The 23,157-nt window shown below is 34.8% G+C and overlaps 1 protein-coding gene across 4 annotated transcripts in view; it reads left to right on the top strand.

Annotated features, from left to right (window-relative positions):
- Positions 1–23,157, top strand: part of LOC136031456 (snRNA-activating protein complex subunit 3-like) — a 66,869-nt gene that overhangs the window by 39,971 nt on the left and 3,741 nt on the right. For all 4 annotated transcript variants that reach the window (XM_065711069.1, XM_065711070.1, XM_065711071.1 and 1 more), the window contains exons 6-8: positions 3,880–4,030; positions 9,217–9,461; positions 16,027–16,134. In XM_065711069.1, the coding sequence (XP_065567141.1) occupies positions 3,880–4,030; positions 9,217–9,461; positions 16,027–16,134 (504 nt within the window). The remainder of the gene's footprint in view (positions 1–3,879; positions 4,031–9,216; positions 9,462–16,026; positions 16,135–23,157) is intronic.

The following is a 23,157-nucleotide window of genomic DNA, read 5'->3' on the forward strand; positions in this document are numbered from 1 at the left end:
GGTCGGGCTCTACATTAAATCCATTTTTTATAAAGGTCTGGATTCCCAGCTTAAAAAAAGGATCGATGCAAAGTGATAAATTTTGATAAATTATATTCTGATAAATTATATGGTAGTATTAATAACTTCTTTTTTTAAGACTACTAATAGTAGTGCTTTGATTTTTAGCTCTGTCTGGTATACTTATTATTCTTTTTTTTCTAAAATTGTTTTCTTGATGTTTTAATGTTCGTCTGTATACTGTATAGTTCTCTCACTTTCGCCTCATCAAGGCCATATTTTTCCAGTGTCAGTCCTTGCCATTTGAAGTACGGTCAAGCTAATAAAATTTTCATATACTGATATTGACGGAATCGTGCTAATAACGTTAATCCAAAACGTCGCCCTCTTATTCTTTTACAGTTAATGCTATTGTTCCAAATTTTTTACACTTTTGCTGGTCCCCAATTGCTTTCAGGGTCTCCACTTTATATTTGTGCCTTGGTGCTAATAATATGAATCCGAAGTGGCGTTCTTTCATTTCTTTTGCAGTTAATACTAATGTTCCAAACGTGCTTTATGTGTGATTTGTGTGTGACAATGTCACTCCGATTATAAAATATGGAAGATCACCTTTGGAAGGCTCACCCATACGAAAAATATGAGTAAAAAGTTGAACGGCACACAGTCCAAAGTTCACAGTTCACAGTTCAAAGAGACGGTGCTAATCTCCGCTTCATGGCCCTTTGGCTAAGAAATGCAATATGGACTGGACGCCAACCATATTGTTCTTTTGCACACCCTTTCTGTCTACCTTCCCTAGATTTCTCCGGGTACTCATTTAGAGCTGGGTCAGCCCTGACTGAGCTTACAGGTGAGCCACTGACCTCTGCCCCAACTTGATTAATCAGTAACACCGTGACTCGACCCCAGCTCTGAAGAACAGGCTTTCAAGTTTAAACCGCAAAATAGAAGTATAATCCTTGAATATATTTACTTTCGTTTAAGTAAATCTATAAATTTTAGAGCTAAACAATTTGGTGTCCAATCTGGTATTGGTTATTAACACATTGCTTTTTTTTATGCCAAAATAAGCAGTTTTGGCGGGTAAGGGGTCTCCACTTAATACATGTGCCTTGAACCTTTCTAAAGTTTTCGGCAGTATGGTCCACAGTCATGAACTATTTTGGATTAAGCCAGCAATATGAGTACTGACAGGTATAGCGACTTCCATCCTATTGTGGAAATATTAATTTTTAATGGGAAATGTTTGTTTTAAAAAGTCGAAGTATTGTAATAAAAAGTTGAGATTCTGCTTACATAGCTATTCTAATTCAACGGTCCTTGTGTTTTAGGAGCCGTTCTTAAAGAATTGGTACAAAGAGTCAAACTTTTGCGTAAAGAGCTGGATTGAGGAGGGGACAACGCCCCTCATTTACGGAATAAATTCTGATTGTCTTTAGTTTCAGTATTGCTCCTTACTTTCAGATGGAAAAATTTGTGGATTATCCTCTTCAGAGGGAAATTTCTTGCGGGTGATTTCGCCTGGAAAATTCTCCTTAGCAAACATTCATTTAAAAAAGACTTTAATTTCTGATCATTTTTAAATCTGTCCGATATCCCCCTCCGTGGTAAGTTTTCCGCAAAAGTACCTCCCCCCTCCAGTGAGACTTGGCTCACGCGGGAATTCCCTTACCCCTTCCACGGAAAAGCGCTCCAGATGATCATAACCCCTTAAAAATTTCCTCTAGAGTATCTCCACGTGTTAAATTTAGTCGGCAAAGACAAAGCAAGACAAATTGAATTTCGTAAAGGAATACTGGCGAATTCCTCGAGTATAAAACTTTCCCAGGAAATCTCACTCCCTGAAACTTCCCTCCACACGGAAAATTTTATAGAAGCTTGAAAACTCTACGTACTGGGGGTGTTTTCCTTTTTTTTTTCAAAAATTAGGCAAATTTTTTCTGGCACTTAACTTTTGATGAGTAATGTTAAACTTAATGAACTTAATCAGCATTAATGTTGATTAATTAATTAAATGTATATTTAATCAGCATAATAATTCGATTCTTTTGACGTATATATTGTGTCAAAACACTGCTTTTAGAATTGTGACTACTATTGAGCTGCATCACTCCTTACTTACAGTTCGTTACCACGAACTGTTTGAAAATTGTAATTTGTTGAGTAAAGATCATAGCCATAAATGTTTAGCTAACTCTTCGTATACTTTTTTACATATTAGTTTAATTTTTCTCAAGTATAAAATTTTTTCTACAGTGTCATTTTCTGGTTAGTGTTGCCATGTTTAAACTAATTATTCGGCGATTCAGGCCCAACTCTGCTCTTGGTTTCTGAGATGTTGACATTTTATGTAAGTTTACATATCATCTGTGGGTTGAATAAAAAGACTCAAATTAGAACCTTGTAATATCGCAGAAATAGTCTTAGGACCACTATGATAGTTTGCAATTCTAACTCAAAGATAAATGAATCTATACTTAAAACAGAGAAACATAAAATCCTCGATTGAATGATGTCATGATTCTGTTTGCAATTCTTTAGTTCTATTTTGGGTGACTTGAGTTTAAATACTATATTTGAATGAACGTAAAAACAAAGATGTATAGTATAATGTTAGAATTTTATTAAGAAGCGAAGGTCAAAGAAAGAGATCGAAACATAAAAGTCGATATCTAAAACAAAAAATTGAGATGGAAAGTGGATCAGTCCTCATCTTTTGTGGTGCTGATAGTTGGATATACGGTCATTCAAACGAGTGTCTGATACTATCCTTAGACAGTTCACCTAGAAGGCATATTGCACATTTTCCTTATCATTCCGAAGTGCCCACGCTTGGAAGATATTTTTGACTACCATTGTGACTTTCTTTATCCTAACCTTAATTCAAAGACTTATCTTTCTATTCTTTCATCGGCAGTAAAAACCCAAGTAATAGTAATCGGATTAACGACATTGCTTGACTACTAAGGTTCCAGTGTCGGAAAAAAATCCTCCTCGGTGGGAAATGGATCCCTGGTCACTCGCGTGACGGACGGGGATAAATAAAGACCCTAAAATTTGCTACAAATGCTTTCAAAATATCAGTAAATTATAAAGGGCTTCCTTTACTTGTTTGAATTAAACAATTTAAGAGTAAGAATTTTATTTTCCCTCCTACGAGAAGCTCCAAGCTAAAAATCAAACTTACCACAGAAAAAGAAGTTCGAATTTTCTAAAGAAAAAATAATCACATGTTCTAGGAATTTACGAAAAATCATGTAAAATAATAATATAATTTCGCAACCCGAATTATATGAAGCATGAAGCTAAAATGTAGCAATATTTTTTCACCCTCTCTACAAAATATAACCGCACTTAGACGAGATTAAAAACGAAAATTGAAAGCATTACCAAAAACCCAAAAAACATAAAAGACTAAAAAAACTAAATGAATAAATAATATCCCAACTTCACAAGCAAAACACTTAAACTACACATTTATGCAGAAAGTCGATAATACCTTCACGCGCTTTTAGAATCTGTTCAAAAGCTTGTTCAGCTATGAAGAAATATAAAAAAAACAATATATGTTGGGAATATACTGACTACCAGTCCGAAGTAGCAACTGGAGAAGATATTCGAAAAAACAGATGCATATAGACCGAATTTTCTTCCGCTCAGATTGTGTGAAGAAACTCCATAATGCGAATAAAAAGAAGACATTGGAAATAAAAATTGTTGTAATATCCGCCCAAGGTTATCTTGTGAAACTGGTCGATACGTGTGTAGGATGACATGGTGTAGATGGTGTATATGAATGATATACTTGGCTGATGTGGGTAGCCCGTCTTCGTAAAAACTAATAAATTCACCTGATGTTCATTCTATTGATTTCAGAGGTTTTGATGATCATGTAGACTTTATGTTTCATGGGGACCAAAAACTTACAGCACTTAGGGATTGTGTACCATGTTTGAACAATTATGCACACTTTCAAGAAGTGTCGGAGGATCCTAAAAACTTCAAAAAGGATGAGCCAAGAGTATCGGTAAATATTCTATAGTTCTTCTAGATTTATATTAAGCTATACCTCCGAATCTGCTTGGAAGAACACCGTTGTACCCAATACGCAAGGGCGCTTGTATTGTAAATATTATACAGTACTTCTAGATTTATATTAAACTATACCCCCGAATCTGCTTGGAAGAATACTGTTGCACCCAATACCTAAAGGCTCATGTATCGGTAAATATTCTGTAATACTTCTAGATTTATATTAAACTATATCGCTTGGAAGAATACCGTTGTGCCCAATATCTCAGGGCGCATGTATCGATAAATTAAAATATTGTATAGTACTTCTGGATTTATATCAAGCTGTACCCAAATCTGTTTGGAAGGATACCGTTGCACCCAACACCTAAGACCGCATGTATCGGTAAATATTCCATAGTTCTTCTAGATTTGTATTACACTACACCCCCGAATCTGTTTGGAAGAATATCGTTTCACCCAATACTCAAGGGCGCATTTATCGGTAAATATTCTATCGTTCTTCTAAATTTATACTAAGCTGCAACCCGAATCTATTTGAAGAATACCATGGCACTTAATGCTTAAGGGTGCATGTAATTGTTTCCTAGAACGATTTAAGAATCCTCTAATGGGCTCACTTCAGAGAAACCCATAAAAAAGGTGAATTATATGGAATTCTAGAGAAAATATGGGTAGAATTTTAACATATGAATGTGTCATATAGGAAGAAAATGAGGTAAATAGCCAAAATATTCGAAAATAATAGGACATGTTAGGAGTAATGGCAAAAATATTAGTATTTTAGGGGTCTGAGCTCCAAGCCGCTTTAGTGTTAATCGAAAAACTAAGTGATGAAGGAAAATAGGAGAATTATTAATCTTGTTTTACTACCCACTCTTATCTTTAATATCCCAGAATTTTTGAAGGTTCTTCCAATATAAAAAAAAAGCATAGTTGGAAATTGACCATTTTTTTTCGCTAGATTCAACGCTTGGATATCTAATGGCGTATTGCGGCCTAAAAATTAAATTTAAAGATACTCTTTCGAGAGAATGTCTGCAGTAGTTTTTTTCATAACCCTTATAGTGCGTTATGAAAGTTAACTTTTTTTATTTTCATTTGCTCAGTATTGCTTTCCTACTAAAATGATAAATCACAAAGAATTCAGTAGCTTTTGTGCTCATGATTACAAAAAAAAATTTAATATGTGCAAGTCCCTTCAGTGCTTACAGTAAATCGATCAAATTATTTTGTTATCTTACGCTTTGGAACGAAAATAATTCATTGCTAATGGTAAATGGCTTCTTGAATACACCCTTAATCGCCGGCAGGAAATTCTTGCTGTGTTAATATTTTTCAGTAAATTATAGCTCGTGAAAGATTTAGCTTGTTAGCTGCTCGGGTACACATTACTGTCCCCTGAGACTCGACTTAGTTTGTTGAGTCCATGGTCAAAGTCGAATAATTAAATTAAAAAGGCTTTAATTAAAAAGATAGAATATCTTTTTCAGCCTACTTTCTTTCCCTGTTGTCAATTTTAATTTTGTTTTTAGGGACTGGTCTTGCTTAGGGCTAAATCATCACCATTGTGATGACACGATAAAAATATTTGGTATTAGTTGCGTCACGAAAAGGGTCTTTTGGATGCTATAAAATAAAGAAAAAGAAAAAAACTTTCACATCGAGATATCTTTGAATTTGATTTTTTTTTTTACGATTTTCGTAAATAAAAAAGTATTTTTAGTTTTTGTCTGGTTAACTTTTACCAGTAGGTCCACACATTGTTTAAAGTACCTAATAGCTTCGAAAATAATTGATTTTTTAGAACTGAATAGTATTGCCAGATGCGGGCAACCATCTGTGTGTATTTTACGCATTTTTAAAGCATTCGATTCATTTTTGTCAGAAAAATGGTGACTATGGCATTTTTTCCCCTTTTATGGCTACGGAAGCTTATACCAAGCATCTGGTTTTTTAATAATCAACTTTTAATAATAAGAGATTTTGGATTAGGGATGGATTTGGTAGTTTTTTCCCAATCCTACTATTTGGGAATTTTTATTTGGGAATCACTATTTGGGAATCACTATTTATTGGGAATCACTATTTGGGAATTTTTAAGAGATGGCTGCGTTTTGAATTCTTCAAATCAGCGCGTTTTTCAAAAGAACTAAAAAATGTCTTCGTTGTGTTTTAGCCAGAAAAATTTGCTTATGGCGCATTTTCCCTCTTATGGCTGCGAAATCTTATACACACTACGTGGATTTTTAATAGTAAACTTTTAATAGCATGAGCTTTTCCAGTACTGAACAGTATTGCCAGATTACATGCGTTTCTGGAACCTAGTAGTTTTTAATGTAGTTACGTACTGAACTCAAACCAGCACATTTTCCACAGGCTGAAAGAACAAAAAAACAAAAACAAAAAAAACACATTTGGTGTGTTTTCGCCGTAAAATGGTGCTTAGGCCGCATTTTCCCTTTTATCCCAATTATTTAGTTTGGGACGGGGGTCAGTGGCGTGACTCTGTAAGCTCAGCCAGAGTCGACCCAGCTCTAAATGGGTACCTAGAGAAATCTGGGGAAGGTAAACAGGAAGGGTGTGCGAAAGCACAGGATGGTTGGCCCCCAACCCATTGCACTTCCTGGATGAAGGGCCAAGAAACGGAGATCGGCACCACCGGTAGGGAGTGTAAAGTCTAATGCCGTGTTCTTTACCTTCTTTACCTTTTACCATCTTATACCTGGCATCTGGTTTTTTAATGATAATATTTTAATAACAAGAGCTTTTCCTGTACTGAAAAGTTGTGCTAGGCTTCCTCCCCCCGGATAATCCCCCCCCCCCCCCCGATGGAAAATTCCCCCAAATGCAAGATTATGCAGCATGTGTAAGCATTCCAAAATATTTGCCGAAAATTTAGTATAAAATATCTTATAGTATTTGTTTTTACATTTTTTGTGTATTCTTTTATTCGTGTCTCTGGGGGTTAAATTGTCACAGAAGGATAAGATAGTTTAACATAGGGACTGTGGGGGTGATATCAACCCAGAAGACATTTCGAAATTTTTTAACAAAACAAATATATCAAAATTTGATATGATATCATAGGGATTAGAGGAGGACTGTATAGCAGAAAAAAAGAGGCAGGAGTCAGGAGGCTGATTTCCCTCCAGTAGCTTCCAACCTTTAAAAAGGACAAAAGAACGTTCAATTTTCAATCACATGGTCTCCCTCCCAAGTTTCTAAGATAACCCCTTCCATTTGATGTGGGTGGGAAAAAATAGCTTTGGCGCTTTTCTGACCCTTTTTGGGCTACATTTTAAGGGGAAGCAGTATTTTTTTCCTTCTGTGTTGGGTCCCCTCTGCCCAAACTTTCATATAAGTTTCAGGCCAATCAGAAAAATTTGCGCTTTTAAATAACTTTCAAAGGAACCAATCCTTTAAATAAATATTAGTACATTAGTCCCCTCGGCACAAGAACTTATGGCTGTTAGTTTCAAATTGATCAGGATAAAGGATCTAGAGGCTCACTTCCGGGTGCCTAACTTATCCCCCTTCTCACAGATAATGCTGATGATCTTTGACCAAGAAAATAATCCCCGATAGTTTCATGCTACTGGACTCCCAAGATAACACACCCCCATTTTTTTCACTGTAAAATATATCTCTAAAGAATAAACAGTTTGTGTAATTTACGACCCTTATCTCAGGAGCTCTGGGACTCATGTCATCCTTAGATACAAATTTATTGATACTTTCAACTATCCTGAACAAAATCTCAAAATGTTGATCAGATGTCACAAGGGGTTTGCAAAAGAACAAGGTATCAGAAAAAGTTCTACTGCAAGGGCTGGTTCATTTCCAATCACTTTCGACCTTTAAAAAAAGGACCTTTAAAAATTTCAATTTCTGATCAAATGGGCGTCCTCCGTAGTTTTACGACAACGAGGGGGGGGGGTAAGGAGAAGCCAACCCCCTCTGAAATGGAATAAATTCTGCCCGTTCTAAGGTTTGATCTTACTCTTTACTTTTATAATAAAAGCGTAGACTAGAAATGTTCCTGGAAATCAAGAGGTATTATGTATCAATTTTATACCCCACCCCTTACCTAGAATTAATTCCGCATGTATGTAAAGAATCAATAAAAATTCGTATGTTTTGGCATTGAAATGCAACTCCACCTGCCTAAAAAATTATCTACTCCTCCTCCTCCACCTCTTCATAATAGCTGATGTGTACTTATACATCATTTTATATACTTTTATGAAATGTGAACCAAATTAGTTTCGTTAAATGAAGTTTTGAAATAAATGTCAGCAACATTTGTTTTTGCAATAAGAAGGAAGGTAACACAATGTAGCACCCTTATTTAATCTTAGTTTTAGTGAAAGAATATGAGAGATTGGTTCCTCAACCGCAACCCCCCTTTCCCCTGCCATAACCTTTTCTATATTTTTCTGAAGGCTTGTGGAAATTTATACTATTTGGGTTTTGAAATGCGCTCTTTTAGGTATCTGCGATCCCTGCCATTTTCGCCTACACAATGACCCACCGCCCCTCCATAATAGATGATGCAGACTATAATTATACACTTTTCTTCGTTCTTTGTATTTGTCTTTATTTTCCTTTGGCTGCTAAATTTTATATCTGGGGCTAATTTTTCGCGGTGGGAATTTTCCTTGAGGGGAGGGGGTTAAGGTGAACCCATGAACAGCATTTCTCGATTGGGTGCGTTTGCGTCATCTGGGCTTTTTTAGATGGTTACGCGCTAACTTCTTCATATATAACTGGGTCATAGATATATGTATATATATATTTTTTTATTTATATATTTTTAAGTTCTTCAAATCAGCATATTTTGAACCGTGTTTTTCATCGAATCTCCTGTGACTCAATTCTACTATATTTAACTTAATTTTATGTACCGACACAGAGCAAGAAATTTTGAAGAGAATGGGGGTATCAAAGATTTCTTTGTGAAAGATGAAAAGAAAAAAAAACATTTTGGGCTGAACATACCATGTTTTATGTGATGAAGGTTTTTTTTCTACTACTCTTGAAGGTACTCCATTCCTCCAGTGCTCAGATACCTATATTTCTATATTAAAAATATTTTCATACAACTCGGTAGTTTTTGCTTTTATTTAAATGTTTATTCTATTGTACTGAACAGTTTCTAATACTGTGCCCTTTTCTAAGAGTATATTTCCTGGTGGCATGTTGTATATCGGCAATACCTGTTACGATGACACAAGAATCGCTGGCGCGACGCGCTACTCAGATTGTCTAGTTCCATGGTCAGAGAAACTTGGCATGGAGAACAAATTCAGAAAGTCATCCATGGAAGAATCAACTTTTAATGATTTAGAGCTACGACTCGGTTTTCCGTATGTTTACAAACATTTTGGAAGTTGTGAACATCTGCTTGTCTTCACTGAAGTTAGGTAATTATCAAGCAATTCACGTTCAATTTATCTATTCCGCCATAATCCGAATTTTGTTTATGTGAATGATGTAACGTGTAAGGTTTACATGAAGCTTAAATATACAATAAATAATCAAAATAATAATGGACTATTAATTCTAAACAACGCCAAAATTCAACGACAATGTACTGCTGATTTTTTTACACAAAAAATTGTACGTGTTGAAAAAAATTGACCAAACAAAGAAGCAGCGGCTGCTTATCTTAATTGACAAAAATCATCTCGTGATCACAAAGGAGCAACGGCTGCTTATCTCGATTGCCAAAGAGCAACTGGTGATCACAAAGGATCAACGGTTGCTAATCTTAATTGCCCAATAAGTATACGACGATCGCAAAGGAGCAAGGTTTCTTATCTTAATTGCCAAATAAGCATCTCGTAATCACAAAGGAGCAACGACTGCTTATCTTGATTGCCAAAAGAGCATCTGATGATCACAAAAAAGCAACGGTTGCTTATCAACATAGCTAAAAAATTTGATGATCACAAAGGAGCAACGGCTGCTTATCTTGATTACCAAAGATCATCTGGTGATCACAAAGGAGCAACGATTGCTTATCTCAATTGCCAAAAGAGCATCTGATGATCACAAAAAAGCAACGGTTGCTTATCAACATAGCTAAAAAATTTGATGATCACAAAGGAGCAACGGCTGCTTATCTTGATTACCGAAGATCATCTGGTGATCACAAAGGAGCAACGGTTGCTTATCTCAATTGCCAAAAGAGCATCTGATGATCACAAAAAAGCAACGGTTGCTTATCAACATAGCTAAAAAATTTGATGATGACAAAGGAGCAACGGCTGCTTATCTTGATTACCAAAGATCATCTGGTGATCACAAAGGAGCAACGGTTGCTTATCTCAATTGCCAAAAGAGCATCTGATGATCACAAAAAAACAACGGTTGCTTATCAACATAGCTAAAAAAATCTTATGATCACAAAGGAGCAACGGTTGCTTACTGGAATTGCCAAATAAGCACCTTGTGGTCACAAAGAAACAACGGTCGCTTATCTTGATTGCCATTGGTGATCACAAAGGAACAACAGTTGCTTATCTTAATTGACAAATAAGCATCTCGTGATCACAGAAGAACAATGGTTGCTTATCTCGATTGCCAAAGAGCAACTGGTGGTCATAAAAGAGCAACGGTTGCCGATCTTGAAGTAAAAAACCATAATCTGGCCTGGTCAGAGATGCTACCAGTCTGTATGTGTCAAGTGTTCTATTAATGCACAAACATTTTAATAAAAATGGGCAATATAGGTGTCCACTTACACGAAATTTTTTATCAGGTTGGAATGAGGGGGGGGGGGGGGGCGTTTTAAGGAAACAAAACAGGCAAATCAAATGGAAATTATTATGAATCGTAGTAACAAACTTGATATTTTATGGGTGAGGGGGGACGCAACTTAACACCCTCCTCGTTTTTTTTATGTTTCTAACTGTAGGACTTAAGCTCTCTTCAACGGCGAGTTAGATAAGTTACCTATTTTTATGTTCTTTGTGCAAGTTTTTTGGTGAGCTTTTTCGCTGCTGCCTGATCATTTCAATGTTTCAACATAAGTCGATTATTCTGTTTTCGTTAAATAGTTGATATTCAGCTCTGTATAACTAAGGAATTACGTTTTTGAAACTCCTTTTATAGATTTGGTGACCGAACAATATTACTATATTACTATATTATTATTATATTATATTATTATTATTATTATATTATTATTATTATATTATATTATATTATATTTATAATGTTATAATATTGTATTTATAATATTTATAATATATATTTATACCAATATATTTATAATATACAATATTATAATATAATATTATTATATTATATTATTATTATTATATCATTATTATATTACTATATATATTACAATATTACTACTGCTGTTAATGATTTATTGCAGCACCAAGCCGCCTGAGACAAACAGAGTTCGCTGCGCCTCACCCCACTCTATGCAAAGTTTCACTCTTAACACCTTCGCAAAAATTTCCATTTCCCTCTAAATCATTTCTTAAGGCCTCTTCCTGCCCCCCTTGGAAGACCTGCTTGTTGTTTGGGCCCAGAGAGATGCCGAAAAGCACAATATTTGGGAACCTGTAATCTTTCATCCGTAAAATGTGGCCTAGTCATCTTAATTATTATTGCCCTCGACAGCGGCATGGATGCACATTCTTTGTACAGATTATTATCTGTGCAGCTTACAGCCAAACCAGTACCTAAATATACGATTAAACATATCGAAAAACTTGCCAAAAAATGAGAAATGCTCTTTTTTAAGGTTAGATCATCACTTAAGAGAAAAGTCTGAGTGATATGCTGGGTCGTATCCAGGATTTTTACGGGGGAGAATCACATGAAATCTATGTTTATATTTACTTTTGTTACGTTTTTGCGAGTCGGCCAAACATTTCGGAGGAGGGATTTCAAATCCCCTAGCCCTGGATACGGCCTTGGTAATGTAATAGTTTTGGCTCGGTGAGTGAATCTAAAACTAATGAATCCACTGTTGTCACTCTAGTGCAAGTTATTGGTATCGGGCTATGGTAAAAGTGAATGGTTCACAAAAAACATAAGCCTTAACTTTGAGAGCTAATATTATTGCTCCCAAAACATAATTAAACACCCATTAGCTCTTGGAAATTGAATTATAAATTGAGAAAGTTTTTTGATTAGTGTTTTCTGCAGTGATTGCATTTGCAATCAAGTAGTCTGTTAATATTGTCACTGGTAATCATTTCTAATCTTATTAATTACAAAAAATATTTCCTCTAGCCTGTTTACAGCAAAAATGCTTTTACCAAATGCTTTTAACAAAAATGCTTAAATTTTGGCGGCAAACGGCAAAATTTGAAATGTTAAGTTATGTATTGCTGCATAAATATTGATTTTAAAGTTAATATCTTCATAAGACTATGGCAGCCTACCCTAGTCTCAAAAGATAAATTATTCTTTAAAAACTATGATGTACGATCTTGTATTATGTTATTAAAATTTAATTCAAGCAAATTCAATTAAATGTAAGGACTAGCATTACCTTAGTCTTACACTCTCCTGTGCCTTCTGAGGTGCTTAGGGCGTCCAAGGAGATGCGCCAGTCATTTCTTATCGATGCAATCACCCAGATGTCTTCTCAATCGGATTGAAGGGAGGCGTTGGGATTTTGTACATCCATTGTAACTGGGTCTTAGTGCGCTTCTGGGACCTTCTCTTTTCCTAGAACTCCACGGCTGCCACCGAAGAACGATTTTGGGAAGTTGGGTTTCATGTTTGCAAATCACCTGTCCAAGATATCTTCACGTCTTGGGCTTAACAACTTTAATTATATGTCTTTCGTCGCACATCAGCATTTGCTGCTTTTTGTATCCAATGGACATTGAAGATCCGTTTGTAGCACAAGTTTTCTTTCCCTGTGGTTTTTTTCCAGTCATCGTTCTAAGTGCCGTGTTTCTGAACCCTAGCGGAGTTGCTATTGAAACGTCTCAGCTTTAGTTGCTGAGAATACTTTTGGGTATTCCAGGTCTTTACTAGCTTTCCAAAAGGAGCACGGACAAGACTGAATTTCTATTGATATAATATTATTTAAGGTACTCTCGATATATTTCTACTTCACAACATGTTCAGCTGTCTCGCTATCGCACCCTAGATCTAACGTGATATTAGAATAATTCTACTAAATAATGGGGAGCCTTTTTTAAAATAGGAGTTGAGTTTAGCTTATCCATAAAGTCGCAAATATAAACGCAGATAATACGAAATGCGTAAACAAAATTTTGCAACACATACAAGTAGAGGGTAATATTTAGAAATTTGTCTTATTTTCGAATACGAGTGACCCCAGAATTCAAATGACAACTCAGATCTGACGGAATTTTTATTTTGGATTAAAAACGATTTAATAATAATATTCACTCTTATTTTACTCCAGTATTAAATATTTACTCTGGTTACAACTGTTTTCCCCTTTCTCTTTTGAAATTTTGCCATGATTGTGGCAAATATTTCCTCTCTAACAACCTGAATGCTTTTTTCTGTCATTAAGGCGGAAAAGAGGACATTTCCATTTGATGAAAGTGAAGCTAACACCTTTTTCATGGTTTTGTTTTAGAAGGTTTGACCTTGTCTTACATTTGAAAATCTTATTTCAGAGTAGTGCTTCCGTATTCAATTTTAGAAATTAGCAGAACAGGGCTCGGTTTTTTGGAAGAGTAAATGTAATTTTTGGGCGAATAAACAGAGATATTCTTTGCAGGGGCTTCAAAAAAACTTTTGAGAGGGATGAATATGTACCTAACATTTCACATAATTTCTCAAAATGCTTATGGATAGATATAACCGCGTTTTTACCATGTTATTGTCTAATTATTGAAGTATGATACTTGAATCATCCCGTGATGCAAAGAATTACATCACCTTGATTACTTATCCACGGCAAGGGGAAGATGAAATGCTAATAATTTATCTCAAAAATCTTATGAAACCGTCTGATCTGGACTACAGGTGTTGATTTCCAGAAGAAGGGGAAGCTTTTTGCCGTGAGTCACAATATTGAACCAAGAAAAACAATATTTTAATCTTCTATATTTTGGTTAATAAGATCCACTGGCTGTGTTGAATCATTTCATATTAGGGCTTCTTGCAAGAGCTGATCTGTGGAATAATTTTTTTATTATTATTCAGCTTCTATTATTTATTATTTTTTTCATTATTTATAATAATATGATATAATATTATATAATAATTTTGTTTACTATTATTCAGCTTTTATTATTTATTAGTAATAAAATTTGTTTATTCAGCTTCTTCTAAGTTTCGACAACTTTTTGACAAACTTTGTGTTATCAAACACAATTCCAACTTGATTTTCTTCCAGAGTCATTTATTAAGAAAACAATAAGATCAAATCTCATCGTTTTTTACAAGTAGAATAAACTCAAACACTGATTACTAGTTGAGAAGAACACACAAAAACAGGCGCAACAAAATTCATATTACAGTTTATCCTGAAATTGGGTGGCCTCAGTCGGTTTGTGTGGTTGGTGTTAGCGCTGACCAATGCAGATGAAAGGAGGAGTGAACGATGTCTTTTGGTGGAAAGGATACGTTTTCTTCCTTAAAAACCGAATTTGCTCATTATTAATTTTTATTATTTTACCTATATTACTTTTGTCATTGTATTTATTATTTATTTATGTTATTTTTTATTTAATGGGCTTAATCTAATTTACTTTGAATTATATGATCGTGTTGTTATTATATTATTATATGATTATGAAATTGAATAATATAATATAAAATTTATATTAATAATTACTGTATAAATCTATTTTTATATAAATAAATTGTTATATTTATTTATAGATATATGCTAAATTTATAGGATTCAATAAAAAATAGTAATAAAATAGTTATATTATAATACGATCATTGTATTATTATTTATTATTTAATTTTGTTATTTACTTGTGTTATTTTTAGGGGTATAACGAAAGAATGGTTGAAATGGCTAGCGTACGTTCTTCGGATGAAGGATTACAGATTTCCGAAGAATGTCTTTTTTGGCCAACCGTCTAGGGCTAAACGGAAAGCAGGTCGTCCTCGTCTGGGGTAGGAGGATGTCATAAAGAAAGATTTAAAGGAAATAGGAATTTCCTGGGAGGGTGTAAAGAGGGAGGCTTTGAATAGATAGAGATCGAGGAGGAGCGTACGTAGCTATGTTGGCCTCAGGTGGCTTGGTGCTGCGGGGAGATGTGAGTAGTAGTAGCAGTAGTTTTAACCGTATTTCTTCCTTAGAGAGCGCATTTTTTTTTCTTTTCCTTTTTTTTATCACTTGTTGTGTGTGGTACTTGAGGGTGATCTGGAATCTATTCTTGATACGGTTAATAATTAAGATTACATGTTCATATTTACCATTAATAGCGACACTACAGTAATTAACGACAAATCAAACGCAAAAACCAATTAGTACCACTTTAAAAACTAATCTTGCAAGTGCTAATTACTAAACTTGAACAAAAAAAAACTAATAGCTATAAATATTAATAAATCAAAATTATGTATTACACAAGATTTAGTAATGTGTGGATGAAGTCGTGCACCAAGTTAAGCTTACCTATAAGCTAAAATCTAACATTGTATTACATCTCGCATATAACGCTAATATATGTGTTTCATTTTGTGGCCTGATAGCGAAGTTATTCTGTAAAAGAAAAGAAAATTTGGAGATCTTTTGTCAGTTAGGGAAATTTCGCCCGCTCTTGGGATGCTCTATATAGGAACTCATATGTTGGTTAACAACATATGAGTTCCTTGTACAACGATATCCTGCTTAACTACATAAAATTCAGTTTTATCTCAAATTGACACTTCATAACTTTCCCTGATAGGTGACTTGCCCTATGAGTATTTCGTAGTTAAACAATTTCTCTCGGGTCGTGACCTTATAACCCTGAACCACATAATATTTTTTTTTTTTAGATTGGTAATAATGTTTTGTTGCTATTCCAGGCTCTTCCACCCGACTGATCCACAAGATCTGAATTCATACCCAATATTACTGAAGGGCATGAAACCCAGCGAGGAACGCTGTTATCTATGTGATTTACCTGAAGCAAGGTTTGTTGAAAAAGAAAATCTTTGGTCATTTCTGCCCATTTGTCTTCTAGGATTTTCACTTTTTTTAATACCACTTCTTCTCCTCTCAGTGGCACCAATAAATCGAAATAAAAAACTGTTTAAACATTTACAAAAAACTAAATGCCACTTATACTGTAAATTAGTTAAAAGTAGCAGCCGAAGAGGGATCTTTGCATTATTGTACTACTACCTCACATTATTTTACTGCTATCCTACCTAGGGTTTCCACCTTTAGGGGCGTTTGAGCATTTTATTTTAGCTTCCCTATTTTAAGTTTATGATAGTTTAATTTGTTATTTTTTTTCACAGTTGACGCTTTGCACCTTATATGCACCTTATTTGCCCTTATTTGCTTTGCACCTTATTTGCCCATAGTGAAATATATATAGTGAATAGTGAAAGTGAAATGAAAACAAAGGGAAGATAGTTCTTTTTTTTTAGTTTTAACTAATTTTAATAGTTTTTTAAGATTTTCTCAAGGTCCGTTTTGTTCCAGCCTTTACGTCAGAGAAATATTTAAGCTATGGATAAGCAACGGATGCTTATCTTAATTCCTAAATTAGCATCTTGTGGTCACAAAGGAGCAACAGTTGCTTATCTTAATGGCCAAATAAGCATCTCATGATCACAAAGAAGCAACGGTTGCTTATCTTTATTTTAGCAATGTAGCTGAAAGTTCAGTTTGACATGCAATATAGTAGATCAAATGATACTCAAGTAATCTGTCATGCAATACTCTGGATTTTTTTTTAGCAATTCCCTTTTCTTCTCTTACTTTTTTCTTCTCTTACTTTTTTATTCAGTTTGATTCAGTTTACTTTTATTCAGTTTACTCAGTTTGACATGCAATATAGTAGATCAAATGATATTCAAGCAATCTGTCATGCAATACTCTGGCTTTTTTAGCAATTCCCTTTTCTTCTTTTCAAATATATCTTCCCTTTTCAAATATATAAGTTTCATCAAGTTTAGTGTTACCCATCCAAAGTTACGAGTTTGAGAAAATCTGCCTTATTTTCGAAAAAAGGGTGAAACAACCCCCAAAAGTCATAGAATCTTAATGAAAATTATACCATAAGATTCAGCGTATCAACCCTACATTAGAGGTTCAAGCTCCTATCTGCAAAAATGTGGAATTTTGTATTTTGTGCCAGAAAAAAAAAAATCACGGATGCGTGTTTTTTTTACCCCTGGGGTGATCAGAACAGAAATTAAAAGTTCTAGTTCCCTTTTTAAGTGACTAAAAATTTGGAGGGTAACTAGGCCCCCGTCCATGCTTATTTTTTCCTAAAGTCACCTGGTCAAATTTTGAGACAGATGTTTTGTTCAGCATAGTCAAAAATCTAATAACTATGTCTGTGAGGATGACTCAATCTCCCACGCTCGCCGGGGGAAGGGCTGCAGGCTATGAAGTTTGCCCATTATTTACATATATGCTAGTATTGGTTATGGGGAAGCATGTAGACGTTTTCAGGAGGGATTTTTCTTAGGTTTGGGGGAGGGGGTTACGTGGGAGGATTTTTCATGGGGAAGGGAATTTTCCTTCAATGGGGCACTGGATTTTGCATGGAGGGATTTTTCATGGGGAAGAGAATTTTCCATGAAGGTGGCACCGGATTTCCCAGCATAATTTTAAGAACGAGCAGAAATTAAATAAAAAAAGAAACAAGTTTTCTCAAATGAAAATAAGAGCCACATTAAGACTTAAAACGAACAGTAATTATTACATATATGAGAGTATTATTACAGTAATGTATTACATATATGTGAATTACATATTATTACACATATAATATACATATATTGTATATATGTTATATACAATATATGTATATTACAATATATATAATATACATATATTACATATAGTACATAAGTACTCTCTTCAGTACTTTCAAAAGAGACATTTAGTCTAGTTATACGGACTTTTTGATTCATCAAACAGTTCGTGGTAACGAACTGTAGTAAGGAGCGATCCGGCTCAATAGTAACCGGAACTCTAAAAAATGGAATTTTAATAACAATAGTTACATCAAAGAATTGCATTTTTATACTGATTTTAAATATATACGTTTCATCAAGTTTGGTCTTACCTATCAAAAGTTACGAGCCTGAGCAAGTTTGCCTTATTTAAGAAAATAGGGGGACATTCACTCTAAAAGTCAGTGAATCTTAACGAAAATCACACTATCAAATTAAGCGTATCAGAGAACCCTATTGTAGAAGTTTCAAGCTCATATCTACAAAAATCTAGTAAAAGGTTCTTAAAAATAGACACTTATAATAAAAAAGCTATATGGACAAATTGCTTTAAGACTACAGTTAACTTGAGATGTTACAGCTTGGATATGATTTTTGAGTTATTAGAATTTGGTTTATACAATACTTATATAAGATTTGGTGGTGATCTGTACAAGCAAATCGTGGGAATTCCCATGGGGGGGGGGGAATGCCAGCCCATTTATAGCTGACTTGTTTTTAAGTCAAATAGAATATAAATATATGATGGATAAGAATAATCCAAATAATTTAAAACATGTTTTGTCAAATAATAAAAGATACTTAGATGATATTTTGGTCTTAAATTGTAAGGATTTCATTGATATTTCTAAAAATATATATCCATCAGAGCTTACTCTTGAACCTAGTCATGGCGCTGGTCGTGAAGATCATTTCTTGGATTTAAATATTAATATTTCTGATAATAATAAATTAAGTTTTGAAGTGTATAATAAAACGGGTGATTTTGATTTTGAAGTGATTAGTTTCCCATTCCATGAAAGTAATATACGCTCAAATATCACATATTCGGCGTTTTTCTCACAGTTACTTCGTTATGCAAGGATTTGTAGAATTATATTGATTTTAAAAATAGATGTAAAATCTTAAGCCAAAAATGTTTCTATTGTTTGGTAAATGACGACTTATACTTATTGACGACATGACTGCCTGTCCATGGATTATTCTTTATGGTTGATTGTGGTTAGCTATGCTGTTTGACCTATGTGATTGTATGGATGAGTAGGGTTAAGGCCTCATTCAAGTGCTGGTCTGTATTAATCACTAATTTAGGAAAACAGTCTTCCTTTTCTCCTTCTGTCTCTCTTTTTTTTATGTGTTTGTGCTGTTGCATTGGTGATTTCTCTTTTCATAATATAGTAAGGATTATTGGGAAGTGTACAGACGTTTTCAGGAGGACTTTTTCGTGATTAGGGGGGGGGGGTACGTGGGAGGATCTTTCCATAGAGGAATTTATCATGAGAGAAAATAATTTCCATAAAGGGGCTGCAAGTTTCTAGCATTATTTAAAAAACAGCAATGAGAATATAAATAAAAATAAGAATTTAATTGGAAGTAAGGAGCAGCATTAAAACATAAAAACAACAGAAATTATTTTGTAAATAAGGGGGTTCATCTCCTTCACAATACCTCCCTCTTTGCGCTGAAGTATTTTTAGTAATTTCAACTGTTTATTCTACGGCCTTTGTGATTCAGGGGTCATTCTTAAAGAATTGGGACAAAATTCAAGCTTTAGTGTAAAGAGCGAGGTATTGACGATGGGGTGAACCCTCTCATATACGTAATAAAAACATACAAATATAGAAGTTCGCTACGTAAGTTACGTAAATTTATTACTAGTAAAAACGTTAATAAAAAAAATAAAATGTTCTAGTTGCCTTTTTAAGTAACCAAAAACTTGAGGGCACTAGGCCTCGTTCCCCACCCCTTTCTTTTAATCAAAATCGTCCGATCAAAACTATGAGAAAGCCATTTAGCCGAGAAAAAATTAATATGCAAATTTCGTTTTAATTATTCATGTGCGGTAAACCAAAATCAAAACATGAATTAATTCAAAAATGTTCAAAAATTAAATATAAAAAAGTTTTTTCTACTGCAAATAAGGAGCCACATTAAAACTTAAAATGAACAGAAATTATTCCGTATATGAAAGGGGTTGCCTCCTCCTCTACGCCTCACTCTTTACGCTAAAGTTTTTTATCGTTCTAAAAAGTAGAGTTGTGAGAAAGAGTTAAACTTTAGCGTAAAGAGCCAGGCGTTGAGGAGGGGACAATCCCTTTCATATACGGATTAATTTCTTTTCGTTTTAAGTTTTAATGTCGCTCCTTAATTCCCGTGTAATTTTTTTTTTTAATTTAATTGACACAAATCGTGTCCCAATCAGACTAATACGCATTAACTTTTTTCGGGGGAGGGGGTGATGTAACACGAATTTTTATTAATAATTTGAGTAACTGACAAAATTTTGAGATATATAGGATGGGGGGCTCTCCCGCTGGTTTTCTCCGTTGTTAAAACCGTGGTCCGTTTCCCCTATCTCCAGAAGTTTGCTCCTTTTCCATGGGATAATTAGCTGGTAAATGTTTGAAAAGATTGCAAAACTTTAATGATCCACCTAAAATGAATATCACAAAAATTGCAAAGATTTTCGGATTCATAAATATGTTTTACATTGAATTCAACTTAAATTTGCAAAGTTTAAAGACTAGATTTTGCCTAAGAAAGCATCATATTTAGTTTTGATTACCACGACGTATTTCATGGTTGGGATGTAATTTAGCTGTACGGGGGGGGGGGCGTTAGGGTTGTTTAAAATTTTAATTATGTTCCCTAGTCGTCTTTCTAAATTGTTTTGAATTTCTAAATTGTTTGAAATTGAACATCATATAAAAAAAGTTCTGGGGTCGACACAAACCCCCTGGGCCCAGGGGCAAACATTATGAGTTATGCCCTGGGGGCAAATATGGTTCTAAAGGATGCTCGTATAAACTTTAGAGAGGGTTCACTTGATTGGAAATTAAAAGTTCTAGTTCACTTTCTCATAGTCAAAAGGATCATAGGGTAACTACCCCCCACGGCCCCTTTTCTCCAAATACGTCAAATAAAAACTTTGAGATAACCATTTTGTTAAAAATAGTTCAAAGGTCAGATAAGAAAAACTTCAGTGTCGACAGAGCCCCCAAGGGCCCAGGGGCAGGCGTTGTAAGTTACGCCCTGAGGTTATATATGGTTCTTATAGCATGGGTGCTCGTATAAAGTTCAGAGAGGGCTCATTTATTTTTAAGTGAAAGTTGTAGTTCACTTTTTAAGAGTCAAAAGAGATCGGAGGGCTACTAACCCCACCCTCTACGCCATTTTTCCCAAATGCTTCAGATAAAAATTCTGAAATATCCATTTTTTAAAATTCAAAAGTGATCGGAGGGTAGCTATCCACCCACCCTCGCCTTTTTTCCCCGAAATACATCAGATAAAAATTTTGAGATAAGCATTTTGTTAAAAACAGTTCAAAGGTCACGTAACAAAAACTTCGGTGTCGACACAGCCACCCAGGACGGGTCAGGCGTTGTAAGTTATGCCCTGGGGGCATATATGGCACTTATGAAAGGGATGCTCGTATAAACTTCAGCGAGAGTGCGTTTGATTGGAAATTGAAAGTTTTATTTTACTTTCTAGTTCATTGAAGTTATGCCCCAGGTGCATAAAAGGTTTTTATGTAATGAGAGGTCGTATAAACTTCAGAAATGACTCATTTGATCGGAAATTGAAAATTCTAGTTATCTTTCTATGAGTCAAAAGCAATCAGATGGCATCTACCCCTCCCCCTGGCTGAGTGGTTGGTGCGCTGGCGTGGGAATTCTGTGTCTAAGGGGAACAGGTTCAATCCCAGTTGTGCCCAGTTATTTAGTTGTCGACGGGGGTCAGTGGCGTGACTCTGTAAGTGTCAGTGGCTGAGCTCAGCCAGAGTCGACCCAGCTCTAAGTGGGTACCTGGAGAGATCTGGGGAAGGTAAGCAGGAAGGGTGTGCGAAAGCACAGGATGGTGGGCCCCCAACCCCCCATTGCACTTCCTGGCTGAAGGGCCATGAAACGGAGATCAGCACCGCCGGTTTGGACCTAAAGGGTCTGGTGCCGTCTTACTTGCTTACTTACTTACTTACTTTACCCCTCCCCCACACACACCCTCTTTTTCCCAAATACATTCGATCAAAATTTTGAGATTGCCAGTTTCTTTGAAATAGTCCAACGATCAGATAACAAGAACTTTGGGGTCAACACACCCCCCAGAGCCTGGAGGAATGGCTTTAATTTATGTTGCTGGGGCATGTAAGGTTTTTATGGAAGAGGTGGTCGCATAAACTTTGGAGGGGACTCAAATGACACACCCCCTAGCATTAAATGCAACCCGCTAATATCCTCCCATTGGCAGCAGAAATGGGGGGATAGCTCTATATAGCCTACTGCTTTTTTTCCTTTGATAATCTTATTTTGATACTAGTTTTGACTCTTTGATGAACGTTTGATGTTGACAAAAAAGTTGGATTTTGAAAACTTTTGCAATCAAAGACGAACAAAAATTAATTAAAAAAAAAACTTTCCGAAAAAGAAGTTTTTCATAGAAAATTAAAGGCCATTTTAAATTTAAAATCAGCAGATACAAATACCTGTTAAAACTCAAACTCAAAAAGACCAGAAATTACTATTAAAGAATAAATGAAACCCAAAACGAACAGAAACTCTGAAGAAGTAATAATATTAATAAATAAGTAAATATCGAAGCAAGTAAAACTTAAATTGAATATGCAAATCAACCTTAAACGAAAAAAAATATTTTGCTATGGAAGTATAAATGAAACCCAAAACGGACAGAAATTAAATAGACAATCAATGCAAACGAACTTACTATAGATACTAATGTAAATGAATACATAAATCTCAAAACGAGTCAAACTTAAATTGGATATGTAAATCAAGCTTAAAACGAGCAAAAATCACTACAAACAAGAGTTTGTTATCGCCTCCTTCACTCACTGTAGAGATCTAAAACCTACCACGTCATGGGCGCTTTACTGAAAACGAATTATATTATTAATGTTTTCTTTTGTACTTAATATTGAAAATAAGTGTTAAAATTACAGTAAAATTTTGAATTGATGAGCTTTCAGAAATTAATATCATAGTACATCGATATTAAGTTTTAATTTAT

Source organism: Artemia franciscana, chromosome 9 (assembly GCF_032884065.1).
Source record: "Artemia franciscana chromosome 9, ASM3288406v1, whole genome shotgun sequence".
In the NCBI taxonomy this organism is placed as follows: domain Eukaryota; kingdom Metazoa; phylum Arthropoda; class Branchiopoda; order Anostraca; family Artemiidae; genus Artemia; species Artemia franciscana.